This window comes from Sorex fumeus, unplaced genomic scaffold (assembly GCF_029834395.1).
Source record: "Sorex fumeus unplaced genomic scaffold, SorFum_2.1 ptg000006l, whole genome shotgun sequence".
Taxonomy (NCBI): domain Eukaryota; kingdom Metazoa; phylum Chordata; class Mammalia; order Eulipotyphla; family Soricidae; genus Sorex; species Sorex fumeus.
In genome coordinates this window covers 67,139,758-67,154,157 of record NW_026606063.1, presented here as the reverse complement: position 1 = coordinate 67,154,157, position 14,400 = coordinate 67,139,758, and the positions used below count along the sequence as shown (strand labels likewise).

Here is a 14,400-nt window from a genome sequence, read left to right as displayed (position 1 = left end):
GCCAGCTCACAGAGAGCAGTGCAATGCACCAAACACCATTCTCACATGGTTCATATTGCATAGTGGGAAACAAGCTTCCCAAGTGACCAATCCATCCCAGCAGAGGTGCTAACACATTTGCAGTTCAACAGCACAGCATGGCACCCATGTAGCAGGGTTCCAGCACTACACACAGCACTGACACTGGGAGACAGGAGGTGGGTCAAGTTCCTTTGGGGTTTCTATAAACTCAGAGCTGAGACCTCCTTTGGGCACAACAAGCAACAAACACACTCTCACAATACATAGCAACCACACCATACATATAGACATACATTGTTTGTTTGTTTTATCTTGAAGAACAAAACAACTGTCTTAATTCTGACAACTGGACAGGTGCTCCCAGGATGATGAGTCTGGCGGAGACAGAGATCTGTGTGAACAGGGATTTGTGACCTGTCACTTGATCTCCTGTTTGCACAGAGCTCCTGGGTCACCCTCTGTTCCATGCTGCCAGGATGATGAGCGGCTTGAGCCCTACATTGAGAGCTCTCTGGTGGCCTCACAGAACAGGCTTCACTCCTGCAAACATCGAGGACTTTGTTCCATCAGGCTTTTCTGGGCACAGCTTTGAAATATTCCTCCCTTGGAATGTCAGAAACTTCTCCGTACCATCTCTGAAGCCAGACACGCGCCACCTGCATCTTCATGAAGAACCACTCATACTGCCGAGGCCACTTCCTCATCACTGGGTGTCTGTGGGGGCAGGGAAAGGATGGCAGTGAAAGTTCTGTCAAACAGATGACCTTGTGGAACCCAGGCCCCGGCCCCATGACCCCAGAACACAGGGTCCTCTATGGGCAGAGACCAACCCAGTCCAGCCTGAGGCAGTATCCGGGGAAGCCAAGGTAGGTTCGAGTCCCAGCTTACTGAGTGATGATTTCTCAAGTCAGGTCTTGTCAGTGGCCATGTGGGGACAGTCGAGGGTGGTTCCAGAACTTTGTAGGGGACAAATTGTTGAGCATGGAGTAAGTCTCCACAAGAGTTATTACTGAGAAACACATGAACTTTGTGTGTCTCTTACAGAACAACCAAAGAATTGAATCTTGAAACAGGTCTGATCATGGGAAGTTTCTGTTCTGCAGTGGGCTTGCAACTTTAGGGTCAGCGGGACATGAGCACAGACACCACCCACGTGCTCACTTTTGCCATTGACTGACTGTCCTTAAATGCAGGCTACGTTTTAAGGGCAGGGTTCAGGGCTCACTTTTTAAAGCATTATAAAAAACAAACATTCGGTTCATTTCTAGACATGTCCTCTATCAAATATTAGAAGGAAATGTAAACTGGGAAGATGAGGGGCAGCAATGCCAATGGAATGATAGGTTAGTTTATTTCTTGCAAATGAAAAAATCCATTTCTAACGAATGTGTTTTGAAGTAACGTCTCCATTTTGAGACTCCTTGTTACTGTGTTTGGCATATCAAATACGTCACGGGTAGAGATACTCTCAGTAACTTGCCGGGCTCTCTGAAGAGGGGTGGAGGAATCGAACCCGGCTCAGCAGAGGTGGCTGCGTGCAAGGCAAATGCCCTACTGTTGCGCTATCGCATGGCCATAAACTTACAGAGAAGCTGAAAGTATAGTCTAAAACTTTTATATCCCTCTAAACATCTGCAAGTAAGTAATTGAGCTGATGAGCTAACACCCTAAATGCTCGTGTGGCCAAGATAATGGAATAATTAGTGATAATTGCTGTTATTTTAAGTAAGCTGGCTCTGTGCTCACAACTGAAACACATTTTGGCACCTGTAAATAAGGGGCAGGTCCTTAATGCAATCAACCCTGGGGACACTGGCTTTGGGTTCACTACATGAGTGCCAGTGGAACTGCTAGTGTCGCCCTTGCTGAACTGCTCTGCTGTGTGCTACACCACGTTTAACAGTTATGTTATAACTGCTAATGTATTTTGTTCTCTCACATTTTGCACATACGAGGCTGCTCTGGTCACTGTCACTGCTACCACATCTCATCAAGCCAGATGGGGCACCACAGGGCAGGAAGACAAACTAAGAAGCTTTTAAAAATTCTGACTACTTCTCTTCTTGTCCCATATCCCACTCAGGACAGGACACTGAACAAAAGCATTTTAAGCATTTCTATGACCTCCCTTAATACACCATAGTATAGGGTGGCAAGGCAAAGTCCTAGATCTTTGCTTGGACCTCTGGGGTTAGCAAGGAACCTGCTACATCATCTAAATGAAGGTCGGTGCTTTTCCTATTTGAATAACTGCCTTCCACTGTGCTCAGAAAAATAAAATCAACTTTATAAGCCCAACTCTGTCATGTTAATATTTTTGCAATGAGAAGAACCTACCAGTGATGGGAATATTTTCACCAACATAAAGACCTTAGGAAGAAAGACCTGTGAGTCATTTAAAAGAAGGTAGAGATGACTTTACTCAGTGCAGGAGCTAAGGAACAGGCGTTGGTAGAAAGTTCGGTAACATCATTGCCTGCTGCCTGAGGAAAGTGGGAGGTGAAAGTCATGAACCCAGGGGTTTACCTAAGATTTGACCTTGTCTGCCTGCATGTCCCATGGAAGAGAGACTGGGACAAAGGAATAATGGATGGGCTTGAAAGTAAGGTGTAGTTACCGGAACAATAGTATAGTGGGTAGGGTGTTTGCCTTGAATGCAACCAACCCAGGTTCGATCCCCATGTTGTTCCCCAGGCACTGCCAGGAGTAATTTTTGAATGCAGAGCTAGGAGGAACCCCTGAACATCCATAGATGTGACCCAAAAAGTAAAAAAAAAAAAAAGCAAGGTGTATGCAGGGCCTGTAGAGAGAGTTCAGTGGGTAGGGCACTTGCCTTCCAAACAGCTGAACTGGGTTCTATCCCAGCTATCCCATTTAGACTTCCTGCCAGGAGTGATCCTTGAAAGTAGATTCAGGAGAAAGCCCTGAGCACAGCAAGGTGTGACTCCAACAACAACAACAACAACAACAGAAAATAAAATAATAAAGTGTATGCACTTGCACACACATCAATGTTTATTTCTCTGGTTCAGTATTTTTCAAAGTGGGTGAACAGCAACTCCCCACTTCCCAGTGATGGGGGTGATATAAACCTTGGGTGTGATTTGGGGATTCTTTCTGTTTATTCTCTTCCCAGAAGGTATTTACAGAGGAAATAGTGAGTGATTGTTTTTCTGAAAAAGAGATGCTTTAGATATTGAAAACTGTAAATTCACTTTAACACAGCAGATTCCAGTCCACTCCAGAACTGTGCTTGCTTTCTCCTTTTGGTGAATTTGTGATCCCCTCTCCAAGGCAGTGAGAAAACGGGCTTCCTTTGCTGTGGCTATTTATTGGATGATTGGCCCATATGTATTATTTGTCCATCCCTATGAGTCTGTTAATAACTCATTCAATTTCCCCCCTGCTTTCATGTAACTCTTTGACTAACTTAAACAAGTGTCACCTCACCCATTTTCACGGCCCATGCCACTGTGGGGTTACCTGCTGTTCCAGGCATGACCTGCACGGATACCATCCCCCCACAAAAAGGCAGCCCCCAAAACCCACCACCCTTCATGCACATCCTCTCCTTACCCTGAGCATCCCTGATGTCTACACTTGTTCACATGCTCACTCATTTGGACCCCCTACAAGCATGCTTCTCGAACTTGAACAAGCACATTCATCCTGGGACATGCCAGTTATATTTTTGACTTCTGAGTTGTATCTGCAAACAGTCCAATGTGGTTAATGGTGGGTCAGGAGTGGTTCAGACACAGGCCTAAGAGGCTCATTCTGAGACACTTTTTCTCACCTCTGACACTCTGCTATGCTTACAGCAGACATTTGAAAATGCAAGGTAACTGATTGTACTGAAAAACCTTGTTCTTTCCACTGGGGAAGTAAAGCATTTGAGGATTTGCATGGGTACACCTATACAAGCATGTGACATCTTGTCAACCCACTGCAAGGTCTGGGCTCTTAAGTCACCTCTTGCAATCCAGAGGCCGTGAGCTGGGTAGTGCTCTATTGAAGGTCAGCTCAGATCGTTTCTGCTATCTGCTTTGTTATTAGTATATTTCAGGGAAAACTAACCAAAATGCAGAGACCAACCTTGAAAACATTGCTTGCTTGGCAAATTCTACTTCTTCCAGTGGCACAATCACCATCTGGCCAGTAAGGGTCAACCGGGCACACCGAGGGTCTTCTGGGTCGACAATAGATTTTCTGCAAGTCAATAACATTTTTCATTAATAAAAATGAGGATAGACCATTAGGCTCAAACACTGATAATTTTCTATAAAATTAAACATAATTGCATTGCTGGTCATATCATTCAGGTGTTTACATTTCACGGGCAGGGTGAGAAGTATGTAAGTTAGATGTCCAGTGCATTCTCAGGGCATCAGATAATAGCGGAGATGCCCTAATCAGAGGTGCGCATGTGCAGGCTGGCCCTAGTCAAGAACCACTGGACAGACTGTACTGCCTTGCCAGTACTATTCTCGGGGCATCATTCTTTGAAAATGACATCAATAGCTCGACTGGAGCAGTGTGATTATCTATCTAGATCCAGCGGTGGCTGAGTATGTTAAGAAGGTTAAACAGGGGGACTGGAGCGATAGTACAGTGGGTAGGAATTTGCCTTGTATAAGGCTTACCTGGGTTCGATCCCTGGCACCCTATATAGTCACCCCAGTCCCTCAAGGAATGATTCCTGAGCCAGGAATAAGCCCTGAGCACTGCAAGTTCTAGCTCCAAAACCAATTTTTCAAAAAAGTTTAAAGATGTCTTCTTATGTCACAATGTTTCTCAGTGAAGTCTTCATATGTCAAATAGGCCTGATTCATGTATGTTTCTCTTCCTAGAAGTTGACAAAGTCATTATTACAGGAAAAGTCATTGCTTAGGATCTCTTTTAAGACCTCTCATATTTACTTTCCCTTTAACCAACTAAGAGAATTTTTATTTCTGAGAAGTTTTGTCTCACAGGTATTAAAAGGTTTAAAAGACAAAACTTAACAAAGAAGCAAATATTTCAATACTAGTAATAAAAAACTTAGCTGTCATAAAACTAGATGCACTAATTCTTTAGTAATTTTTTAGGCAGACCAATGAAGACTTTCACCATAGTATTAAAATACTTTTTGTCTTCTTAGCAAAGTAAAAGCTAAAATCTAATTTTATTATATTTTATATACTACAGATATCAAAACTCAATTTACAATTCAGCTTGAACATATATAATTTTTTTCATGTTCCTTTCGAATTATTTTTTAAGGTTTTTTATTTTATTTTTTTTAATTTATTTTTTATTTTTAGTGAAACACCATGAGGTACAGTTGTAGATTTACAATTTTTTGTGCTTGGGTTTCGATTATACAATGATCAAATACCCATCCCTCCACCAGTGCCCATTTTCCACCACCATGGATAATATCCCTCCCAACCCCATCCCTCCCATCTCACCCTGCCTCTGTGTCAGGGCAATCCCTTGTTGAACATATATAATTTTTTTCTTAAACAGAGCCCTCAAACTTTCTACATGTGCTTTTATATTCACATTCTGTCCAATAACTTATCATTATACTTAACCAATTTAATTTTAATACAGAATTCCTTCTTTTCCTTTAACAAAGATTTCCATCCATTATCTTTTTTACTTAAAATATCTATCTACCACATTGTATAGGTTTTAACCCCTCATTTTAAAAGTACTCAATTAAATCCCACTACTAAACTTAATACCAATGAATTTTCACAAAGGATTTGGGAAAAAAGTAAGATATGCCCTCAAAATAGTTGCAATGTTATATCTTTACATTTATCTGGGTGATGTCTTAATTCAGTCAGCCTGTAATCATTATTTTGCCTGACATAACCTGTTATTTACCCTGTCACTGAGTAGCTCTGAAAATTTAAGTGGCCAACAATCTCAGAAATTAAATATTTGTAAAGATTTCTATCATCTGGTTTAATTGTTAAACTCTCAAGTTTACCTGATAGGGAAATTCCACTGGTATTAGTACAAGCAACTTTTTGTACCAGTCAAAAAGTCTTGACGAGCAAATCAGTTACTTTTTCTTTTAGATAACCATAAATAATTCTGATTAAAAAGTGCATGTAAGAGGCCGGAGCTATAGCACAGCGGGTAGGGTGTTTGCCTTGCATGCGGCCGACCTGGGTTTGATTCCCAGCATTCCATATGGACCCCAAGCAACACCACGAGTTATTCCTGAGTGCAGAGCCAGGAGTAACCCCTGTGCATCACTGGGTGTGGCCCAAAAAGCAAACAAACAAACAAAAAACCCCATCTGATTTCACCAGAAAATGGGGCAATGAAATGAACAGGAAGTTTCTCAAAGAAGAAATTTAAATTGCCAAAGGCACATGGAAAAATGCTATTCTTCACTAATCATCGGGGAGATGCATATCAAAACAACAATGCGATATCATCCCAGACCACAGAGACTGGCACACATCCAAAAGAACAGAAGCACCAGTGCTGGCATGGACGTGGGGAGAAAGGGACTCTCCTTCATTGTTGGATATGCCTACTGGTCCAGTCACTGTCACTGTCACTGTCCTCCCATTTTTCATCGATTTGCTTGAGCGGACCCAGTAACGTCTCCATTGTGACAATTGTTACTGTGTTTGGCATATCGAATACGTCACGGGTAGCTTGCCAGGCTTTGCTGTGCAGGCAAGATACTCTCAGTAGCTTTTCGGGCTCTCCAAGAGGGGCAGAGGAATCCAACTGGGTTGGTCATGTTGGCTGCTTGCAAGGCAAACACCCTACCCGCTGTGCTATCACTCCAGCCCACTGGTTCAGTATTTTTGGAAAACAATATGTATGTTTCTCAAAAAAATTCGAAATTGAGATCCCACTTGACCAGCAATACCACTTCTGGGAATATACCCTGGAGGCCCAAAACACACTTCAGAAATACCATCTGCACTCCTATATTTATTGCAGCACTATTCACATAGGAGGATGTGATCAATCTATCAGGACGTCGGAGGGCAGTCATCTTGGTCTTGTAGTTGGCGAAGGACAGGCGGGCGTTACGAATACTTTTCCCGGCTTCTGCCGCATCTACCAGTACTTCTGCTCTTCTCTCTTTGAGGTTTTCCTTGATCGCATCTCTGCACTGCTTTGTGAGCTCGGACTTTAGCTTGCGGTTGCCTGAGGCATGCGCCAAACCACGCTGGCGAATTAGCTCAAGAGTTTTCGAAGATAGGCGATTTTTTGTGGCTATCTCTCTCTTGGCGTTCCTCGCACATTCGTGGAGGTGCTGAACCAGTCAATCGTATTCCTCGTCAATGTTGTCAACAATGGCATCTTCCCATGTTGCCGCAATAGTACCAAAGAGTTCCCAGTTGGTGGTCATTCTGGGAGTTCTCTTTTTGAACTTTGCAGCCCTTTCTCCCTGCTCTGTGAAGTAGAATTTTGCACGAAGGAGACGATGGTCCGAGCCCATTCGAAATTTTGGGACAACAGCGACATCAGTCAGGCAAAAACGTCGATTGAATATGATGTGGTCTATTTCGTTGTGGAATCGTCCACCGGGAGACTCCCATGTCCATCATTTAGATTCTGCCTTTTGGAACTGTGAGTTACCATGAATGGTCCTGGTCGACATGATGAACTCAAACAGTCTCTCACCCTGTTCGTTCCATTCTAGGCCATGGGTTCCGATGTGAAGTTCTTCAGCTGATCTTCTAGGTCCTATCTTGGCATTAAAATCATCCACAATGATCTTGTAGAAGGTGTGGTCTTCTTTACAGAACTTCTCTAGTTCCATGTAGAACTTCTCAATTTCTCCTTCATCATAATGAGATGTTGGTGCGTAGACAACGAAGATAGAAACTGCAGGCAGTGAGCCACATCTATTCAAATGTAAACGTCCGATTCGGGTTGTTAGGCATTCGAATGAATCGATGGTCTTGGCCAAGTTTGTGTTGACAAGGACACCGACGCTTCCAACACCTCTTTTATCGCTTGTTCCGAAGAACAATTCTTCTCCAGTGTCGAAAACGGCATGGTGAGATTCGTGCCTTCTTGTCTCGGTCAGACCAATGATGTCGTACTTGATCATTCGCGCTTGTATCATCAGGTCCTCAATGGATGCATCTGATGCTAGCATACGTGCATTGAAAGTACAGACGATCATTTTTGTCTTCCTTCGTTGTGGCAGCCTAGGTCGGCCTTGAGATTTTGCCGGCCTCTCCTTTCTCATCCTTCTCAGTGCTGCCATGTCAGTGAAGCCTTCAGGGTCAGGTGAATGAGACCAGTTGTAGATCCTGATGGATCGATCACATCCTCCAGAATGGCAATGGAGAAGATTATCCATGACTTCTACTCAAATCTCTTCGATAGCCATGTCCACTTGACGACATACCAAATTCCACAAGATGGATATGTTGTTCCCAATGTTCTCCCTTCCGAAATCCGACACACCATTTCGTCGGTAAAGAAACAAACAGCACCCGGCCCAGACAAGGTCAGACCTGAACACCTGAAGAACCTGCCGTCAGTACTCATAAATACACTGGCTCGGCTCTTCACTCGCTACCTGTCTGAATGCAAGGTTCCATCCCAATGGAAAACCAGCAGGACCATGCTACTGTTCAAGAAGGGAGACATCCATGACATTGGCCTGAGACATCCATGACTATCGCCCGATCTGCCTATTGTCTGTCATCTACAAGTTGTTCACTCGAGTCATCCTAAATAGGATTGGCAGAACACTAGATGAAGGACAACCATGCGAGCAAGCCGGGTTCTGCAAAGGATTCAGCACTGTCGACCATATCCACACGATAACCAAGCTCATTGAGGTTTCTCGGGAGTTCAAGATGCCGCTCTGTTTAACGTTCATTGATTTAAAGAAGGCCTTTGATTCTGTTGAGACGGAAGCGGTCATTGAAGCCCTAGCCAATCAGGGCATTCAAGCCCAATACATCAGGATCCTCCGTGAGCTGTATTGCGGATTCACTACCAGGATCTCACCATTCTACAAAGAAGTGATCATTGATGTCAAGAGAGGGGTGTGGCAGGGTGATATCATTTCACCGAAACTCTTCAGTGCCACCCTCGAGAACATCATGCGACGACTAGAACGGGAAGGAATGGGAGTGAAGATAGATGGTCGGCAATTACACCACCTCCGCTTTGCTGATGACATTCTTTTAATAACACCAAACATCAGCCAAGCCTCACAAATGCTGGCCGACTTTGACCGTGAGTGTGGAAAGGTCAGTCTACAGCTGAATCTTATGAAGACAATGTTTATGAGAAACAGCCTCATTCCTGATGCCCCATTCGCTCTCAATGGAACGACCATCTCTGAATGCAACAGCTATGTGTACCTAGGTCGAGAGGTCAATATGACAAATGACCTGGCACCCAAGCTGCGCAGGAGGAAGAGAGCGGCTTGGAACGCCTTCAAGAACGTCGAAGAAATAGCTAAGAGGACGAAGAACCTCCGGCTCTGGGCACATCTCTTTGATTCCACTGTTCTTCCTGCATTAACATATGCCTCAGAGACCTGGGCCCTACGCAAACAAGATGAGAACGCTATTCAGGTCTCCCAAAGAAGAATAGAAAGAGCTATGCTTGGAATATCACGTTTCACTCAAATGAGAGAAAGAATCCGGAGTTCTGACATCCGTCGACGATCAAGAATCAGGGACGCTGTCTCATTTGCCAAGGTGTTGAAAATCAAATGGGCTGGTCACGTAATGAGATTTAAAGACGACCGCTGGACTAGAGCTGTTACCGACTGGATTCCAGGGGATGTCAAAAGACCGCGTGGCCGCCCACCTACCAGATGGTCAGACTTCTTCGTCAAGATCATGAACGATCAGTTTGAGGCCCTTCATGTTCCCGGAGCGAACAGATGTCATTGGGCTACACTAGCACACGACAGGGACAAATGGAGATGTTACAGGCGCCCGCTCGAGCAAATCGACGACTAACGAGAAGTTAAGTGATTTTTATTCACATAGCAAGAATCTGGAAACTACCTGAGTGCCCAAGGACAGACGAATGGATAAAGAAACTGGCATATCTACACAATGAAGTACTATGCAGCTGTTAGGAAAAATGAAGTCATGAAATTTTCTTATAAATGGATGAACATGGGGAGTATCATGCTGAGTGAAATGAGTCAAAAGGAAAGGGACAGATATAGAATGACTGCACTCATTTGTGGTATATAAAAATAATATATAGTAGAAGACTAATATCCAGAACCAGGGAAAACAGGGGCTAGGAGCACTGTTCAATAGTTGGAACTAACCACAAATGTGTGTGGGGCTGAGGGTAGGAAAGATAGAGAAGAGACCAGTATGACAATAATAGCAGGGAATGATTGCACTGGACGATATCTGAATGTTAAAAGTTGGTGAAGGGATATTCTTAATAACCTCTCAGTAACAATATTGCAAACCACAATGCCCAAAAATCGAGGGGTGGGGGTGATGGGAGGGTACGTGGAAACACTGATACTGGGATATGTATACTGGTGGAGGGAGGGGTGTTGGAAAACTATATGACTGAAATCCAATCATGAACAGCTTTCTGAGGGTCTATCTCAGTGATTCAATGAAAAAGTAAAATAAATAAATAAATAAAAACCCAATTTTTATTCAAAATTATATCAAACCACAAGTATCTTGGGACAACATACTCTTAACAATTCCACCCAGAAACAAAATGAAAGTGGTAAAAATATATATTTGTACACCAAAGAAAAGATTTCATAATTTCCACTTAAATCTTAAATATCTAGGGGCCTGAGAGATAGTGAGGAGGATGTTTGCCTTGCACACGGCCACCCCTGTTTGATCCCCTAGCACCACCAATGGTATCTCCCAAGCACCATCAAGAGTAAACCCTGAGCACTGCCAGGTGTGGAACCCCAAAACCCCACGTTTCTAAATATATCTATAAAAGAAAATATTGGGACTATTCATATCTATAAAAAATAGAAGAACTTTCTTTTTCTTCTTTTCCTTTTTGGGTGTGTTGGTAGGGGTTTTCCTTAGCACCTCTGGAAATGCTTTTCCACCAAAAAGAACAATGATACATTAATTCTGTGCATACAACTTAATTCTGTAAGCTGAAAATACATCTGTTAGGCAGACAGATGGCAAATGGTATGTGTGAGATCCTGATCACACGAGACAGCATGGAAAGGTGAAGCAAAGCCAATAGACTGTCCAGTAATGAGGCTCCGAGTCCAGCAACAGTCCTAACCTATGATAGTAAAAATTCCTGGAGTTCTAACACTCTATAGTGTCTCTTTGCTACAACCAGGGGAGCAAGAATAGGTCAAATATACGGTCATTGAGCAAACTCTAGTTCATTATGTGATTAAGATTAGCAAAGTCACAATAGCTTCACAGTTTAGAATTACCATGGCCACCCATGATAAAATATGATCAAGACCTTAGACACCACATATCTTCCCACCCACATACTTTGGAGAGGAGTGCCAGATAGAATAGAGAAGGTGAAAATGTGGCAGAATAAGAAAAGATTTTGAAAGAAAAACAGTGTTGCCCCCCCTCCTCCCTTTGGACCCCTCTCCCTTTGCCTAAGGAAGTGTCTTCTCACCTTCTCCCTCGCTTAAATAAACACTTTAACACAGGCAGATGCTCATCTCCTCTACCTTTTGGTAAGGGGTGCTGAGCTAGTCATGGTGATGCTCAGGAGCTATTCCTGGCTCTGCACTTGGGGGGTTTTCTTAAGGCACAGATTTCTATGACTTTTGATCTCTTGTCTCTTCAGACAGATTCTAAGACAAAAGAGATCTTTTGTCTGAAAAGAGATCTCTTTGCACTGTAGAGACCCACATTTTCTTTAGTATCCTTCTTCAGTAAAACTTTCTACTTAAGTATCTAAATTCTAAATTTTGTGGTAAAAGACAGAGTCTAAACCTGGGTAGAAATGGAGACTCGTTTTTTTCTAAGAAGAGTATGTAACTTAATTAAGTTGCTTCAGTCTGTGAACCACAGTTCTATCCTGTACATGTATGTCTTGATGTATATCCTGTCACTGAAAACTCAGATGGTGGAGACCAGTTCCCACACTCATTGATAAAGAGCTTCAGATGCAGTCTCCCAGGACCAATGGCTATACCACATAGGAGCTGTCACCAACTCCAATCTTCCGAGAAACTCCCCCAACACTATTGTTTCATTTTATTTTGTATGTTGAGTACTACCTGAGAGAATAGTTAATATTTTTTATTTTAAAATTGAATAAAATTACTTAGCACTTGCGATTTTTCCTATTTTGAGCACTGAACTTGTAAAATCCTCCGCATATTCATGGAAAGAAGCCCACATCCATTATCTCTTGCTATGAGGTAAAGGTCTGACTTACACACCTGCTATCTGTCTGCAGGAAGACTGGTCCTGGACTGGCTCCTGAAAGAGTATGCTGAGCCCTGGAAAGAGTCTGGAAAGCTTGGGTGCAGGCATCAGGTGTTGTCCCTGGTTGGCCATACTCTGCACATGTCAAGCATCTTTGCTGGGGGAAGAAGCATCCCTAAACAATTAACTTGCTTGTTAATATGGTAAAATCATAACCCTTCACAATTTGTGTGTGGGGGGGGGGGGGCTGGAGAGGGTGGACTGGGATTTGGAACCAACCCTTGATGTAGGCAGGTAGACAGGGAAGGCCCCCTCCCAAGGCAATGGCAAAAGCCAGCTCTGCAGAAAACAGAAAAAACAGGAACTAAGGCCTGATAAGACTCTCACCTATCTACAGCAACAGACCCAGAGAAGTTCCAGCTGGAACAAAAGGCCAGGAAAGAAATTTCAAAGAAGACCATCACCTTTCCCAACACCCCTGGTAACCTCCTTAGCAACAGGCCCATGTGGGGGCAGGTTGGAGAAACCCTATAAAGACCACCTTGAACAAAGGAAGGGCCTTAGTCCATGTGCTGCTTGCACCCATGTGGCTAAGCACATGGCACCTGAGCACATGTGGTGTAGCCCGTATCTTCCCTCTTGATGTGTGCTTCCATGCTTTCATGTCTAATGCTAGGATGTATGTAGGGGCTCTCTCCACCCTTGGAGAAGCTCGTGTTCTCTCTTGAGTGCATTTCTCTCTCTCTCTCTCTCTCTCTCTCTCTCTCTCTCTCTCTCTCTCTCTCTCTCTCCCCTCCCTCCCTCTCTCTCTCCCTCCACACCTTAAAAAAAACCCTCCAAATAAAATCTATTTATTTCACTGCTTGTCTACTCCTGAAATTCCTTTCTGTGAGGTGAGACAAGAACCTAGTAACCCTAGGTCCCAGGTGGCAGAGGCGAATGGGGAGAAAGTGACCATCTTTCTCCTTCCTGCATCACATAAGTCACCCGTGGGGCCCACCGACATCACCCTCACTGAGCTTAGGGTTTACTCCTGGTTCTGTTCTCAGGGCTCACTTGTGGCAGTGCTTGGGGTACCATATTTGGTGCTGGGATCAAATTGGGGTCATCCACATGCAAAATAAATGCCCAAACTCAGTACTATCTTTCTGGTCCCCCTCTACATATTTTTCTTGCTACCATAGAAAAATAATATGCTTCTTTGCTTTTGATTGGAATTAGATCACTTTAAGTTAACAAAGTAAAAATATGCTGGCCAGAAGCTCAGATAACAAAAATTAAGGAATATTATTATAAAGCTCATCTGTTCTTCAAACCAAAAAAAGCAAGCTTCCTCTTGCATAGATTATAAAGCAAAATAAGAGAAAGATCTTGCCTGTGTAGAATTATGAACCCACCAGTGGCCTGTTCTGTCTAGATTTGTGCAAACTTTATGGATCTTTCCTAGCTCCCCAGCCTGGGGATGAGTCACATAGGCTCTGCAGAAACTCCTTGTTTCCCTGCTGGACCTCCCACTAGTCTGTCTGGATTTCTCTTGCTCACCACGCAGCATTTCACAGCCCTCCCACCCACAGTCTCACACCCATCTGCATTTCCTGATTCCTACTCTGGCTTGCTTCCTGTCTCTTCCGCTTTTGCAGAGCAATAATAATATACACACACAGGTCAGAGAGATATATAGCAGGAAGGGCATTTGTATTAAATAGAAATTATCCCTAAGCAGAACCTTAAGCCTTAAGCCTTAAGCACTGCACTCCCAAATTTTCCCCAAAGAATATGTATTCGTAAAAAAAATAAATATGATACCAGCAGCAGTTCCAGATTTTGTGCATTTGTGTGTCACTTGGTTAGAGTTGGTGGCAATAGTGCAGGATATAGATGCAGACTAGAGAGCTGCTCTCAGGTCTAGAAGGCATGTTATGAAACTTTCTAATCATGACAAGGTCCCTCCCAGGGCACCCTAACCGATGTGGGCAGAAAGAGAGAGAGAAAGACGCATGTAGATTTTCAAATG

The 14,400-nt window shown here is 43.5% G+C and overlaps 1 protein-coding gene across 1 annotated transcript in view; it reads right to left on the bottom strand.

Annotated features, from left to right (window-relative positions):
- Positions 1-365: 365 nt before the first annotated feature.
- Positions 366-14,400, bottom strand: part of CREG2 (cellular repressor of E1A stimulated genes 2) — a 44,402-nt gene continuing 30,367 nt past the window's right edge. Inside the window, exons 3-4 of the mRNA XM_056127446.1 lie at positions 4,117-4,230; positions 366-735 (exon numbers count right to left, since the gene is read on the bottom strand). Of these exons, the coding sequence (XP_055983421.1) occupies positions 588-735; positions 4,117-4,230 (262 nt within the window). The 3' untranslated portion in view covers positions 366-587. The remainder of the gene's footprint in view (positions 736-4,116; positions 4,231-14,400) is intronic.